At 46.7% G+C, this 17,236-nt stretch overlaps 1 protein-coding gene and 1 pseudogene across 1 annotated transcript in view; both read right to left on the reverse strand.

The window, feature by feature from the left end:
- The window catches only part of Sod2 (superoxide dismutase 2), a 160,643-nt gene that overhangs the window by 72,922 nt on the left and 70,485 nt on the right, over positions 1 to 17,236 (reverse strand). The window contains exons 3-4 of the mRNA XM_075694707.1: positions 16,131 to 16,247; positions 13,804 to 13,983 (exon numbers count right to left, since the gene is read on the reverse strand). Coding sequence (XP_075550822.1) covers positions 13,804 to 13,983; positions 16,131 to 16,247 — 297 coding nt within the window. The remainder of the gene's footprint in view (positions 1 to 13,803; positions 13,984 to 16,130; positions 16,248 to 17,236) is intronic.
- Positions 8,528 to 12,456, reverse strand: LOC142584589 (uncharacterized; annotated as a pseudogene).

Consider the following 17,236-nt stretch of genomic DNA (forward strand, 5'->3'; position numbering starts at 1 on the left):
CCAAAATGCCTGGTAGCTTGTGCTCAATCCAAGAAGTGGCACCATCGCTGCCCGAAGGGGAATGCTCACCGCTAATTACTTTGTCGATGATTTCATACCTGCTTTTGAAGCCTTGAAGCAACCAGCTTGCTTACTTGCTTTTATATAATTGCTGCCCAAGGTACAACCATTATCCCCTGCTTTCTGCTGCAAAACAGTGCTGCTGATGGGAACATTTCATGCTCTCATGCCCATTAAGCAAGTAAACACCGCTTTATCGATGTTGGCGTATATTGATGGCTTCCCTAGCCCTTCTTCTTGCAGTCAGTACTCTACCTCCACTGCACTGTGAACTGAATCTTTTGCATTCAGAATTGTAGACAGAGAACTAGCTGGGATGCCAAATTTGGCAGCTACATCCTTCTTTTGTTCCCCTCCAGAAACAGTGCCCAAGATGGCCATTTTGTCTTCAAGAGTCAATAATTTATGTTTCTTCGTCGAGGCACTCATCCTTGGAATGATATACTGAAGTGACTGGATGCATGGACAGCGGAGCAGACTCACAGGCGCGCATGGCATCAAAAACGAAGAGACAAAGAGTGACCCCGAGTCCATGAGACACAAAAAGCAGTCTTTTTTTCTTAGTAGTAACACCTGGTGTCAGGTTAACGAAGTGAAGTGCAGAGACTTTGCAGAGATGCAAAAGTAGTACCACCAAAGAGTGGTACTACTGACGCGCCGCCAGCAACGTTACTTAGAACGAGCAGCGGGATGTTTGAAGGGAGGAGGAAAGAAGGATGCTTCGCCATGCTCCCTCATGAGCTGCAGAATCAAGCATCTCTCCCTTCTTTAGATCACTATAATCAAGAATCATGTTGCCAGCCGGCTCAAGGAACACAGGGGGTGCCTATTGAGGCACCCCCTGAGCTAAATGTGCATTTGCGCACGTATCGCCTCTTGCTCTTCACAAACACTGTCTCTCGCCCAGCTCAAGGGAAGCAGGGGATGCCTCAATGTGCGTGTAGACATGCATGGACAAGCGTCGCCCCTCCCTACTCTCTGCGCCAACGGCACTCTGTGGAATCCTCGCTGCCGCCGGGGCATGTTGCACCGTGCTTCCCTGCGTGTTGCGCTGGTGGCACTCTACAGAAGCCTTGCCATAGCTGTTGCTGGGGCTACTACATGCGTGCCAAGTGCGATGACACTGCTTCACGCTCTGTCATTGGCGGAGCAAATGCAGGAGATGCATGCAGCTGCTGCTCGCGCTAAAATAACAAAATTTGCAGCAAAATCCACTAGGTGGTCGGCGAAGGGGATTCATTATTTCCAGGATGTCTCCCCCCACCACTTGGTTACATAGAGGTCACAAATACATGTGCTTCTATGGAGTGACAGCAGTGAATAGAAAAACTTAGGAATATCAAGGAATTCGTTGTACAGAGGTTCGTTATAGGCAGGTATAACTGGAGTTTCTCTTTTGTGAGACTCTGCACTGCATGCATACATGTCGCAATAGAGCCGACAGCACTCTTGGCACTGTGCAAAGACAATGAGCTTGGCCCAGCGCTGTAAGTGCCAGCCGTATAGCAGATGTGTCGGGTGCTCCGTCAGGCAAGGTCTCTCAAAACTACAGTAAAAGCTATTTCATTCAGACTTCTAGGGACCGTAAATTATGCCCGAATTATCGAGCAGACAACAAAAACAATAAATGCATGACTTTCATCAACATACCTTTATTGCGCAAAGTAATCGAGGATGCTTGTCTGCTTTCGCACAGAAACCCGTGCGGATACTATTTTTCGAAGTCCTTCCAGGTGCTTAGCAGCTCGCATGCTGTCTGCAATGTCCCAACAAAATTCTTCCAACACAGTGAGGGCCTCCGCGGCTTCCTTCACAGTGCAAGGGGGCCGAGGCTGCTCCTCTCGCGGCTCCTCTTCCTCCTCAGAATCTTCACCGTGCGCTCGTCCCTGATAATTTCTTCTTCGGTAAGTGAGCTGGCTGTAACAACGCCGTCATCAACGCCGACGCAATCAGCGAGTGTCACCGCATCCGGCAGCACTCCTCCAAAATCCTCGCAGTCATCTCCACTGTCGTCTAGCGACACTTCATTATCGGCCACTGCATCATCACCAGGCTCACGCACAATGAAGCCACTGTGTCTAAAACAGTTCGCGACGACGTGCACGGGCGTGTTGTGCCAAACGTAGGCAAGAATGTTGACCGCGCTCAAAAGATTCACGTCGTACTGCTTGCCGACTTCATGGCGCAGGAGCATACGTTCCAGCACGCGCCTGCAGTATTTGGTCTTGACATACTGAATTATGCCTTGGTCCATTGGCTGGAGGGTCGATGTTGTATTTGGCGGCAAGAAAACAACTTCTATGTTGTCCAGTCCGGTGACACTGTTATGCGCAGTACAATTGTCCAACACCATTAACACTTTGCGGTTCTTTGAGGAAAACTGTCGGTCTAGCTTCTGCATCCAGCCTTGAAAAATTTCCGACATCATCCAGGCCTTTTTATTTGCTCGGTATTTCACCGGAAGAGCAGGCATGTTCTTAAAGCGCCGTGGCTTTTGTGCCTTTCCAATGATGACAAGCGGCAAGCGTTCTGTTCCTGTCATGTTGGCGGCTAAAAGAATGGTGACGCGTTCCTTGGATCTTTTGCCACCGATGCACGGATCTCCTTTCATGGTCACAGTCTTGTCTGGCAAAGCGTTAAAGAGAAGTGCTGTTTTATCAGCATTAAATATATCATTTGGATCGTAGGCGGCGGTGTGTTCGAGCAGCTGAGCGTTCTTCCAGTTGTTGGCAACGTCTTCGTTGCAGCACCTCTTTCGCCGCACACAGGCTTAAAAACGAGGCCATGTCGCTCTCTGAAGCACGCACACCACCCTTCCAATGCTTTGAATGCATCGATATGCATCACCAGTGCAAAGCTCTCTGCTTGTGCCATGATGAGGGGTCCACTCAATGGCAGGTTTGCATTGCATGAGTCGACCACCCACTGAAGCAAAGCCTCTTCCAACTCTGAATGAGCTGCTGTGCACAGATGCTTTCATGACGCTCAGAACTTTTCGCTTTCGAACGCCTGAAGAATGTGTTCATTTTTCACATATGTGCTCAAGGTACTTCTTTTCACGTCGTACTTCTTCACGGCTTCTTGTCGAGAGAGCCCGTCATTCAGGGCCCGCAAAATTTCCACCTTGGTAGCCAAGTCCTTCGCCTCGTATTTCGGCTGCTTCGCCGGCGTTGCCATCGGCGGATAATGCAGTGACACGGGCGCACAACAGAAAAGCACCAATAAAGTTCAATAACTGAGCTGCGCTAAATCCAGCGGTTCTCGGCAAAACAGTGTGCAAGGGTGTAGCGCACCGACAGCAACAAAGCGACAAAATGGCCCCGTCGATAACGCCAATCATAGCCTCCTATATTTTTTCATGCCCGCCCACTGACGGGAGGAACAAAGCGTACCGTCCGTACCGCCTAGTTCATGCGCCCGCCACCAGATCGCGCAGCCTTCCCATACCCTGTACCAAGGTGAAAAGTGAGGAAGTTGCGCCGTGTCGTAAGCTGCTCGTACGGACGCTCCTGTGGTCGAGGCTTCAGCGACTTCGTTCGTAGCTAAGTACTTTTTTATCTTTATTAGCTAGTGTTTTGAAGTGTTTTCTGTTGCATGGAGTAGAGGCGCAAATTTTGAATTCTTGGTAAGAGTAGCAAACGTACCGGCTTTGTCTAGGTCTGGCGGCTCCCCCGTTAGGCCTAGTTGGTAGGAGGGATCTATTGATAGGCTTATTTAATTCTTTCAGCTAGCTCCTCGGATTCTTACAGGGGGTAGGGAGTGATAATTCTTTATTTTAGTTTGGGATAGTGGTCGAGGTCGGCTTTGCTTGAGTGATTTGGCGAACTTCCTTGTTGGGCCTAGGGACGTAGACCTAGCGATGAAATCGAAGAACGTGAAGGCCGCGGGGGACGGGGAGCAAGTGCAGTGCGACGAGTGCCTGCGATGGTGCTTCCTCGACGAAACTAAGTTCCAGAATTTAGCAGACGCGGAGGGGTCTAGCTTCACGTGCAGGTCGTGCGAGGGCATCAGGGAAGCCATCCAAAAACTGGAAGGGAATTGGGCGGCTAAGTTCGACGAGCTTAAGGCAGACCTGAGGGAGGAACAGGAGAAGCGGGTAGCACTGCAGGCGAAAGTTGACAATTTCGTCAAGGTGGAGGCGGCCCAAGCCGCGCAGTTAGTAAGGACCGTGGCCGAGCTTGAGGAAGAAAAAGAAAGGAGCGCCGAACTGGAAAGGCGGCTCGACGCGCTGGAGACGCGGGCAGCGGAGAAGGTCGGGTCAGGACAACAAAGTGCTGGCAAAAACTCAGAAAGTAGGATAGAACCTACAGGCGAAGTGGGAGGCAGGGAGCCAGAGCAAGCCGTCCTCAGCTCGCCGCCGGTGAAACGGCGTAGTTATAGTGTAACTGCACAACGCGCCCCGAGCGAGGCGACGCTGCAGCCACAGGGGCGCCAGCGGGCGCAAAGGGAGGGGCAGCGGACACAGGCTGCAGTCGAATGGTTTGTACGAAGAAGGGTCCTGGTGATAGGGGACTCCAATGTGGGGAGGGCCGAACAGGGCGTGATGGCGAGAGTGAAGACGGACGGGCGAGTACAGGTGGAGGCGCAAGCGGGCAAGGGCATGGCGGAAGCAATGACCAAGGCGCGGGAAGTAGTCGGGGTCAGCACGGAGAGCAACAGCTTGGTCATTATGCATTCTGGGCTCAATGACGTGCTTAAGGGGAGAAGCCAGGACCTTGAGAGGCACATTGAGAGTGGGCTGAGTAAGCTTAGAGAGGCCTCCGGGAGGGTGCATGTGACCATATGCACTATCCCAGAGGTCCAGGGCCAGGCTTACCAGGTAGAAAGGAGGGTGGTTGAGGCCAATCGGGTCATTAGTAGTCTTGAGCGGACGACTCGGGTACAGCGTGATGGAGGTCAACAGGGACGTGTACGGAACCGGCTTCCGGCCTTTTGTGCAGGATGGCATTCACTACAGTGGTGCCACTGGCAAAAGGATAGGGGGCAGGATGGGTCGCCAGGCAACAGCTTTTTTAGGGGGACCCAGAGCCCTGAAAGAAGCAGTGTAGGCGTGGACGATTCGAGGCAGGAGCCACAAACACGCAAACATCGGTACTGTAGGAGAGGTGACAGGAATAAGCGCAAGAGCCAAATTAAGTCAGACATAGGGTTCATTAACATGCAAGGTGGCAGGAATAGGCTAAAATGGGAGCAAATCGACGAACAACTAAGATAGAACTTAATGGTTTATGGGTTTGTAAAGAAATCTTAGGGACATGGAACAACCGCCCTGTAACCCTGATTATGCATGGGAATACTGCAACAGAGTGCAGGGTAGCAGAAAGGGTGGGGGAATTGGAGCACTCATTCATAAAAATACAAATTGGCAAAGGGTCAAGCAGGAATGAAAGGAGCATTTATGGCTAAAAGGAAAAGTAGCAGGGGCGAAAACACTTCTAGGCTTTGTATACCTTTGGACAGAATCAAATGCTAAAGAGGAAAACAAAAAAATTTTGGACTGTATAGCAGCGGACATCAATGAGCTAGGAAAAGGATGTGAAGTAATTGTATTAGGAAACATGAATGCGCATGTTGAAGATATGGATGGGTACACAGACTACACAGGTAACATGCTGCTGGATATGTGTGAGAGGCTTAACTTAGTTGTCTGTAACTCTACTGAAAAGTGTGACGGGATCATAACATGGGAGGTAGGGGGTCGACAATAGATTATGCGTTAATGTCACATAGGATGTACGATAGATTAGGAGCCATGATTATAGATGAACAGGGCTCCAGAAGTATAGGTAGCGACCACAAACGTATCAAGTTGAGTTTTAAGAGGGAAACTAAAGCACGAACGACGCGCGAGGAAACGCCAGATGTGATTTTTTACTCATAAGACCAAGTGGAAATAGCGGCCAAACAAATTGAAGAGGAAATATCAGAGGGTACTGAAACTGATTGGACTTACCCAAAGTTAATGAGACTATTTGAGCGTGAGCTAGGTAAGGCGCAAGTCAGGAAAACAAGGCAAGGGATACGAAAACTCAAGAGCTGGTGGGATGAAGAGGTTAAGAAGGCCATAAAGAAACGTCAGGAAGCCTCCAGGGAACACAGGTATTCCAAAAGTAAGGGAGAAGCTGAAGCAGAAGTAGAGAGGAAATGGGTAAACTACATAAAATGCAAAAGGGAAGCATCCTATTTGATCAACGAGAAAATCAAGACAAAAGGGTCTCAATGGCTGTCAAAAATAAGCAATAAGAAAGATAAACAGGCAGCTAGGAAATTCTGGCAACATCTGAACTCCTTGGGTAATAGGACAAGCCTAGAGCAGAGGTATATAGTAACAGCTCAAGGTACTCGGTTAGAAGGAGAGGAGGCAATGGAGCATATAGGAACCATGATGAGGGAAAAATTTACAAAACAGAGAAATGGTACATGCAGTACGTCGGAGAGGGATAGCCCGGTCAACCCACTGCTTTCGCTTGGACAAAAAGAGTGGGAAAGGGCTGAGAGGAGGGTACCAAGTAGCACATCGGCAGGCCCCAATGGTATTCCAATTACGTTAATAAAGAAATTGGGCCCGAAATCTAAGAAAGCAATGAGGGAGGTGGTGAGCAAAATGCTAGTGGATGGTAAAGTACCTGACGAATGGAGGCTAAATAGGATGAGAATGATATATAAGGGAAAGGGGGTCAAAGCTGACATAAATAACTACCGGCCTATAACAGTGACGTCAGTGGTTTACAGGGTGGTTATGCAGATTATAAAGGACAGACTGCAGGCATGGGTAGAGAACGAGGGGGTACTTGGAGAGCTACAAAATGGGTTCCGGAAGCATAGGAGGCTAGAAGACAATCTGCTCTCGCTAACACAGTGCATTGAAATAGCTGAAAAGGAACACAGACCCCTATGGCCGGCTTTTTTGGACATCAAGGGAGCCTATGACAGTGTACTTCAAGAGGGCTTGTGGGGCATTCTGGAAACTTTAGGAGTGCAAGATGGAGTAACCAATTTCTTAAAAGATATCTATAAAGGTAACCGGGTGATTATACAATGGGAAAAGCAGGTTTCGGAGCCTGTAATGATTCGGCGGGGGCTTAGGCAGGGGTGCCCATTGTCACCTCTGATGTTTATGCTGTACCTACAAGGTTTAGAGGCCAAAATACAGCAGAGCGGACTCGGCTTCAACCTATCATTTTTCAAACAAGGAAAATTGATTGAACAGTCATTACCAGGACTGATGTACGCGGATGATATTGTATTAATGGCTGACAATGCAGAAGATCTGCAGGAATTAATGGACATATGTGGTACAGAAGGAGGCAGATTAGGCTTGAAGTTTAGAAAAGAAAAATCAGCAGTCATGATTTTTAATGATAACATTTGCGGCGAGCATAAGATACAGGAGGCCACGCTGGAGATAGTCGATAAATATAAGTACCTTGGGGTGTGGATAAATAATGGCATTGAGTATCTGACAGAGTACGAAAAATATCTAACGACTAAAGGTAACAGAAGTGCAGCGATTATGAAGAGTAGGGCACTGTGGAACTACAATAGGTACGAGGTAGTACGAGGGATATGGAAGGGGGTGATGGTACCAGGCCTGACTTTTGCCAATGCAGTTCTATGTATTAGAACAGAGACCCGGCAACAGTTGGAAATTAGGCAACGTGGTGTGGGTAGGCTCGCTCTGGGAGCACATGGCAAGACACCAAGTCTTGGAGTGCAGGGGGATCTGGGATGGTCTTCTGTCGAGGGCAGAGAGGCTAGTAGCAAGATAGCATTTGAGGAGCGATTGAGAAAAATGGGGGAAATTCGGTGGGCTAGGAAGGTTTTCAGTTACTTATACACGAGGAATGTTGACACGAGGTGGAGGAAGCGAACTAGAAAATTGACAAGCAAATACTTGGGCAGTAGCGGGGGGACAAGTAAGGAATCATCTGTCAAGAAAAAGGTTAAGGAGACAGAGAGGGGTATGTGGAGTACAGAGATGCAAACCAAATCGGCATTGGAGACATACAGGATGTTTAAGCAAGAAATAGCCAAAGAAAATATTTACGATAACTCTAAGGGAAGCTCATTGTTGTTTGAAGCCAGGACAGGTGTACTGCGGAGTAAAACGTACCGAGCCAGATACCAGGAGATAGATTTGGTGTGCGAGGCGTGTGGAGAGGAGGAGGAAACGGCTGAACACCTGATACTTGCTTGTAAACAACTTCACCCTGCAGTTGAATCTAACGGGGAACTATTCAAAGCCTTGGGTTTTAAAGACAGTGAAAGTAGAATAGACTTTGAACAGGTAGAAATAACTAAACGGAGACTATCTGATTGGTGGATAATATCAACGCAAACGTAAAGGAGTAAATACATAGGTATGCATGCATATAGAACCATTAAAGGCTAGGTGGCGCGCGCCGCCGCCGCCCGATTCAAAGGGTTGAGCCTCAACCATCCATCCATCCATCCATCCTGTCCCAGAGCAGACGATGCGACGACGCTGTTTGTGCGCGCGCTCATGGAGACACGTTTGGCGTTCGTATTTGACATGGAACTATAAAATAAAATTGCACGTTGAATTGATGTTCCTAGACAATGTGCATCGGAAGTAAGCAACACAAAACATGCTGTGGAGAGTCAGCCCTTCACCAGAAAGCACCGAACTTTAATAATAATATATGGGGTTTTACGTGCCAAAACCACTTTCTGATTATGAGGCACGCCGTAGTGGGGGACTCCGGAAATTTTGACCACCTGGGGTTCTTTAACGTGCACCTAAATCTAAGTACACGGGTGTTTTCGCATTTCGCCCCCATCGAAATGCGGCCTCCGTGGCCGGGATTCGATCCCGCGACCTCGTGCTCAGCAGCCTAACACCATAGCCACTGAGCAACCACGGCGGGTCCGCGCCGAACTTTGACATCATAATTCACATTTGAATTGAGGGTCTTTCGTGACAGTGGTTTTATTTCAAAACACTTTAGCCAAGTCGTGTTTGTCTGTTGCCTTTATTGCAAAATTTGTGAATACTACGCAAAAAAATTTTGTCAGCAATAGTTTCAGCAGGTTCTCTTGGTATCCTGGCATCAAGCACATCAAAGTTTTGCGCTCGCGGAGTATTGCAGCGTCCACTCACAGCCTCTTCAAAGGGTGATTTATGTGCCTTCTTACGAGAAGAATGCTGATAAATTTCTCTAATGCATAGAGAACCGCTAAAAGTTGTCCAGATGGGCAGATGAGTTCACTGTGGTCTTGGTGCTTTATCAGCGAGTACGAGGGCGCCGAGGCGTATGGCTTTGTTAACAGGCTGACGCACTCCACACAATCGATCTTTTCTTGTACAGCTCTTGCCAAGTAGCCGCCGATCATAGCCAATGCTGCGACATTTGGAGTAGGAAGCAGAGGCTGTTCTCGGTTGAGTTGCTCTGTGAGCTCTCTACATGCATCTGCAGGGAATTCCTTGCTGGTTCCTTTCCTTGTGTTTTTTTGTTGCGGCAGTGTTGACAAGCAATCGTTGTCTTCTGCTGCTATTACATTGCTCGTACTTGATGCCGATGCAATGCCAGTCTTCGAATCTTCTCAATACCTAACAGAACACCTCGGGCATCCGTTTGATCATTTGAGCCTGCCGACTTTCTCAGCCAGACAAAAAATGACTTGATTGGGTCAGACAACATTTTTTTCGTTAAAACAAAGTGAAAGCATATCTCTTCAAGAAGATATCGAATGCAGTCAATATTTGAACGAGTTGTCAACGCCAGGCCTTTGTAAGTTTCCTTGATTAAGAAGTTCTTCGCCAGGCACTGGCTTTTGAGATCGGTCAGGTAGTCGAGGAAGCTTGTTTAAAGCCATGGAGTTTAGCCGTTCATTCCTTGTAGATTCGAACTGCTTGCAGTCGGCATTGTTCTGGTGTATGAACTGGGTACAATTGCTCACGTGCATGAGCATGAACCAGCGGTGCACGGTGCCCATGAATTCGACCGTCGGCCCAACACCCGCGAAACTTGCGTCGCATGTGTGCATGGCCCGCTTGCTCTTGCAGGAGCTTCAGTGCAGCTGTCACGGCAGGAGACAAAACTTGAATTGCTCTTTTCACGTTCATTTTTTTCAATATTTATGGGGAACACATGTTTTCTTGTTAAAAATCGAACTGGCTCTACAAAGCTGTTTTGCTGCATTTTGTAGAGGCTCTTCAAGTGGTTCGCCGTTATTTCGCCACCTTTTCTATGTCACGTGACAAAAACTGCGATCGCACGTTTTCGACCATGTGGCATTGATCGAATACTAGGAAAAGCTTTCGATTCGGGGTTCCTGGGTGCTCAATAGAATGCGTGGGGCTTCCCTTGCATAGAAGCTGGAACGCTAAGACATTGATCCTGTTGGTGTAACTGACAATACGCACGACAAAAAATCCTATGTCTTCAACTTCCTTCATGATGTGTTGCATGAGCATGTGCAGCTCGTGGCCAGTGCAATTTCTCGTGAAGAAGTAGGCCACGGGTATTTTGAAAGAAACTGAAAGGCCGTTGAGGACGAAGCACAGAAGTGAGATGGCCAGCAAAGGTTCATTTGCTTCCTTAGGAAAGCTCCCACCATAGTCTACTTCGCCAATGAAGGTGTCCTTTTGTTTATGATAAAGTAGCCTCTGTTACAAGCACATTTTATCTACAATTAACGAGCATGCTCTGGCTTCCGATGAGGGATGAGAAGCGAGCTCGGTCAGCGAGTCCGAGGGAATGCAAGTATGGGGTGCGAGCGCCTCTCGCGGAGAGCCGAGGCGTAAATCGAGGAGGAAGGAAGAGGGCTACGGACTGTCTCCGCGGCACCATTGTGCAGGCCGGAAAAAAATGTAGGAGGCTATGCGCCGACACATGCAAAAACAAGGAAAAGCGCCCATCCAGCCACAAGTCGTGCCAATTGGATTGGATTGGCCAAGTTTCAGCCACTTGATGTCAATGGCGATGCTGCGTTTGGGTATCGCTTTCGTGCCACGTTTGCCGTATTTTCGTTTTCGAGCCTCAGTGGCTGCCTGAAATCGTCCGAATTTATCCAAGGTGGGCTGGAATCCATCCGAATTAACGAGAGTTTCGTTCCATAGACTCCTATATATAATTGTAGGGACCAGGCGCGAAGGTCGAATTATCGGATTTTCAAAATTAACGGAAGTCGAATTAACGAGTGGTTCGCCGAAAATTCCGTCCCTGCTTTTTATGTCGGCGCGACTGTGGTCTAGCTGCCCCATGCCAACAATGAATACGTGCGAAGCGGCGATGAAGTCATGTGATGCACGGTCCACACTTTCATCCGTCGCACTGATTGACCTTCACAAGCTGATGATAACAACCAAAACACACCTGCCCATAAAGCTAGGAAAACGCTTTTGTATTTTGGAGGTTATTTGGAAAGGAACACTTTCAATGAAAGGGAGAAATTGTCATCCACTGGACTGTAGCATGAAGCAACACAGGAAACCCGTACAGGTTTCTCAGAAAGAAAATCATCATACATCGCCTTTGCTCTTGTGACATTGCTATGTCTGGGTCTCACACTGTGCATCCAATTCAAGTGGAGTTTGCGTTTCAGCACAGCTTGTAAATGATTCAGCAGATAAAAATAAAGAATGGATGATAATAAGGTTGTGGCCTTTGCGGTGGATAAACAAGAACATTTCACAAGATTGCTTGTTTCATAGGATGAAAGTAAAAATGATATGCATCGCCATCAGTTGTAAAGCATTTAGTTAACCACGTTACTAAAGCTTCATTCACATAGGTTCTAACATGCACGTTGGATCTGCATAACTTCTCCCCTGACTAAATCCGAAATCTACCACAGTAAAAGCTTGTTAATTCATAACTCCTTAATTCCGTTAAATTCCGTTAACTTGTTAAAAAAGCCATGCCTTTTTGGTACTGTGAGCGCTGATCAACGTCACGGCCACCATATTTTTCAACATTACCTGGAGCCGATTCTCAGCAGAACACCTCGTAGAGAAAAAGCATAGCCTCCAAGATGTAAAATGAAAAAAAAAAAAAAAAAAGAAAGAAGAAGAAACATGCATCGCCGCATCTGCCTGTTTAGCTTAAAGGTCTTGAGAGAGGGAGAGAACTGACCTGCAACAAAGGCGTTGGCTGTACTTGGCCTGGTGCAAACAAGTCTCTCTCCACTCAGGCCTAAACAAAGGGTCACAGATGGAAAGAGCAAAGCTGGGTGGCCCGCGCGGCGATGCCAGCATCGCCAACGTGCTCCTGTACACTAGCACTCTCCCCATCCACGATAGGGAGAGTTCGAATTATCGGTGGCGGTGCGGATTTGAGTGTCGATTAGTGCGATGCATTACGTATTGCTTTCAATACATTGTTGGACAGACTTCAGCGGCTACTTCGAATTATCTGAAATTTCGAATTAGAGTTGTGAATTAGAATGAGCTTGTGAATTAACAAGCTGTTGGGGAGTAAAACAGTGCCTGAAAGCCGGCATCTAATGACAGATGGCTGGTGCTTGCAGTTAGCACAAGTGCCAGCAGAGCCACCGCAGCACTACGGCACGCTGAAACTACCGAAACGTGAAAGCACAGGGTTCGGGTGATGTCGTTAAGTTCTTTTTTGAAGAATCGAATAAGTGCACAAGTGGTATTTTATACTGTGTTAAAATACAATGCAATGCCTTTTTTATTATCATAGGTTGAGTGCTGTAACACAATTATAATGAGGCATTAATACATCGTGGCGCAAAGAACTAGTATGTCCTGACAGTCTCAAATGACGTCCTAAATTTACCTCAATTTATGATTTACAAAAGTGCTGCTCTTGATAATACTGATGCCTTGGAAGTTTTCAAGCATTAAAATATCACTTTAGGTTAGCTTAATTTGTCTTCAGTGTCCCTTTAAGCATTTTTTACACTGCAAGTAAACCAAAGTTTTGCTCATTTGTGTACGTGCATGATTTGTTTCCTTTAGTTTGTCACAAAAAAAAAATGGCCGTTTTCTTCAGTTGGAGTGATTCTCGAAGTCAACTTCAAAAGCTGCAATTAAACTAGATGATTTGCTGTTCATTTTGTCAATGTCGGTGGGTGCGTAGCTAGAATCCTTTTTTACTTGTTAGCACGTGGCAACAAAAGAAAGCAACCTTGTTGTCACTAATTCGCAGTTCTGGCAAGATTAGAGCAGGACTAGAGCTGAGTACAGTTTTGAAAGTGAAGCAATTGAGGAACCGGGGGCATTTTGATCGATTACGGTTAGACATCATAGATCTGGCATCCAACCATAATGCCCCAATATTCCTTTTTTCTGTTAAACACATAAATAAAATTATACCTGTCTAGTGGAAGCTTGGTGTTAACAGTGCAAAACGTAAAAGGGACAGGACACGAGAAGTCGACACCACAAGCGCTGACTTTTAGTTTAGCTGAAAGAAACATGGCTTCTCATACATTTGCCCACATCTGTTACGTTTTGCACTGTTAACACCAGTACGGAAAACCAACAAGCGCAAGGCTGCTATTCTAGCAATGGAAGCTGCTACAATCATCAAATGATAAACAAGTTTTTAGAGTAAAACAACTATTTAATACTAAGAAGGCTCCCGTCATCTCCTCCATGCTAAAAAACACCCATCTTAAAGAGCATGGATCTTGAAGCAAATTAGAAAACTGCATTTGTGCAATACAGTAAAGGGCAGGGACCACACAAAAGATCAGAGGAGGAATACATGCTCCAATGACACATTGCCAGCCTCTTCGGTAAGGTCCACTGACCTTCAGCATCAATGAGGGAGTCCTGGTTGAAAGTGTTGGCCACTTGTAGCTTCTGTGTCTTGGGGTTGTAGCCAAGCCAGGCCCAGCCAGAGCCCTGCACCCCTACTGCACGGGCAGACATCAGGGTCTTGAGAGCCTCAAAGCTTCCAAAATCCTCCCTGATTGCCTCCAGCAAGTCACCTGCACACCACATTTGGGTCAAGTTTTCATGGCACCACTGGTGTGTGAACGGCGAGGAAACGTTTTATTTATTGATGCAATACCCATAGTACATTAAAGGCCTCACAGTGGCCATAGTACATGACATCAAGTGGGTTCATGGCTAACAATCAACATTAATTTTAAGAAAAATACAAAAAGCAGAATTACGAAACAGTAAGGAAACCTAGAATTTACACACACTGTTAACATGCAGAGGAAATCATAGTGGACAGTAACATTTCATTACAAAGCACAATATAGACCACTGAAAATGGCAGTCTGTTACACTCCCAAACTGTTCGTGGAAAGACATTCTAAACAGTTCTTCATTAGAAAGTATTTTTGCATAATCTATGAATATGACGATCCTTGCACTTTTGAGTGCATAGGGCAGTAACTTATTACTAATGTGGGACCTTGACCTTGTTTTACAACTGGAACCGTGAGGGATTCTCTCCATGTGATAGGAAAGTGCCAAGCAGCCCATACAGCACTGAAAAGTATGAGCAGCATTATTTGAGTGCCACAGTGGAGGTATTTAATCATGTCACATATGATTCTGTCTGGTCCAGGTAGAGAGCTTTGACATGCAGTAGGAGGCTCGCAACTTGTCGATGTTAGAAGGGATGTTATAGGATTCGTTCTGTCTGTATTTTTGGTTGATGGTCTTGTGCTCTGCTATTTCTTTGTGGGAAGGCCTTGGAATAATGACTGGAACTAGATGTGTTCTCGAAGTGTTCGCCAAGAGAATCAGCTTGGTGTTCCAAGCTATTCACTTCGTCGTTCACTAGGGACGACAGATGGATTTTTTGTCCCTTTAGCTTTCTTAGCCCGTCCTATGTTTTTTACTCTTGAGTATACGAAATCATACCCAAGGAAAACCTCTCCCAGCTTGCCCTCTTTGCCTGTCATCCTGTATCCTTGCCTGGGATTTAACATGTTTAAATTCTATTAGATTTTCAGCCGTAGGACATTCATGTAGTTTGCCCCAAGCTTTATTTTGTCTCCTTCATAATTGTCTGCAATCATCCTTCCACCACGGGACCCATCCTTTGAGTAAAACTCTTGCTTGGGCTAGTTGGTTCATGCTTGAATGTGTAAAGAGCAAGGTGCAATAGACCAGGACAGAAGAACACAAACGACAGGACCGGCGCCACTCGAGACTGGCAAGCTGGCACGGTGATCAAGTTGACGCACAAAATGGCAGGATCGGTGTGAAAGCTTCATTGAAAGAAAGGGCCCAATATAGAAGAATGTATTTCTTCTACATTGGGCCCTTTCTTTCAGCGAAGCTTCCACACCGATCCTGCTATTTTGTGCGTCAACTTGATCGCCGTCTCAGCCGCCTCGAAGAAGAAAAGTCCACTTGTCGAAACGTTGGCTCCTGCTTTCACTTTGTTCTCGTTTTGCTCATTGTCAAAGGTGGTTATGACACAAAAGGTTAACCCTTGCTGCCTGAAAAGTTGGGAGTAAATGGAAGTGATTAGAAGACAGGAAAAACTGAAAGTAAGAGAGAAAGACGAAGATTGTAGAAGGAAAGGAAAAGGTAACTACCGATTTCCTCCGGTTGTGTCAGTCCGAGGGTGCCGTCTACGTGAACACAAGGCCTAAGAGGTGTATTGCCTCTGCTGAGGGGCCACAAAGGTCCAAGCAACCGGCACTGGCTCAACCCCCAGGATCCTCTTTTCCCCGAAAACGGCTAAGCCGCGCACATGTGGGAGGGTCCAACCCTCATGTGTTCACAAATGTGGGGTCGCAACATATCAAATGCTTGCTTACACGACTCCGCTGTGGGGGTGGGTCACACTCTGCAGATTTCGAATTTGAGTTCTTGCAGGCGGCATGAGCAATAAATGTGAGTGAAAACCATTTGAATTCTCAAGAAAACACATTTGAAGGACCGCATCTGCATGATTCTTCCCTTTGCGTGTGCTGATGCGTAGGCTATCCTGCACTGCACAAGGGCTGTACTTGCCACAACGGATACCACTCATCTAACGATATTAAGTTAGAACAATGTATAATAAATCTGCCTTAAAATAACGAAGTAAAAAGAGACACTGCCAACATTGTTTACCTGTGGAGAATAAACGTGGTGCATGAAAAAGCTCTCTAGTGACACCTACCTGTGGGCTCCCCACCACCATTGGGCGACAGGTTTGTCCAGTAGATGCTGTGGTTCAAGTGCCCACCACCATTAAACTTGATTGCAGCTGCTGCCGAGATGATACTCTGGGTACAGTCTGTGTCAAGCAGACAAAAAAGTGGCATTGCATACAAACCAATCTGGTCATCCCAGACACATGCAGGCACCCTACTGGAGGCATGCGGCACACATCACCCACGGACAGAGGCAAAAACAAGAGGAAGAAACAAAAAGAGACAGTGACGTTTAACTTCGTGACTGCAGGTGACGCGCAAGCATATGGGTGCTATGGCACATACAAAGCTATTGGCCCTCGGTGTGCCAAGACTGTCTGCATAGCAGATCATATTCAAGACAGGGCTTGCATGGCTGCGCCATACACAGCAGCCGCCGGAGTAGAATGCCCCCTTGTAAATATTCGCTTACTAACTTAACCCTCTATTGCATGAATTATGAAAAAGTCATTTTAAAAATTATTTTTCAGCTTTTATTATTAATTGAATGAACACACATATACAAAAAGTTTCAGTTATAACAACTGTATTAATAAAGATACAGCTTTGTGTCAAATATGGCACACCATGAAGATGGCCAAGCGCTCTTGCTGCCATGGGCGGAAAACAAAGCTTCACGGATGGTGGTCTTTTTAGCGCGATGTGTGGAATGAAATGAAGCAGTTTGCTGCGTTCAGACACAGATGAATGTTGCACTTCCTCTATCTTAACGACGACTTCTTTGTGCAAGATGGCCACTTACATAATTGTTTCTTCTCATCAAATTCTGGCCAGTGGCCGACTTGGTGAGATCGGTCGTCTTTGGGTGGCATTGCGGCCACTGGTCCCTGTGCTTTTTTTACTTGAACCTGGAATTCGATGTCTTGACTAGAAGGCCTTCCTGGTCGCTTTTTGGGTAGGCACTTGTTATGCGAGGTAAGGCATTCTGCAATTTCTGCTTTGAATTGAGCCAGCGGTAGTACTTGCTTCTTCCCAAGCTGCTTCTGTACCCTCCTGTACAATAGCCATGCTGCTACTATCGATAAGTCTAGCATATGCGTAAAAATTCGAAAGTGCCATTTCTTCGATCTGA

The sequence above is a fragment of the Dermacentor variabilis genome, chromosome 6 (assembly GCF_050947875.1).
Source record: "Dermacentor variabilis isolate Ectoservices chromosome 6, ASM5094787v1, whole genome shotgun sequence".
Lineage (NCBI taxonomy): Eukaryota > Metazoa > Arthropoda > Arachnida > Ixodida > Ixodidae > Dermacentor > Dermacentor variabilis.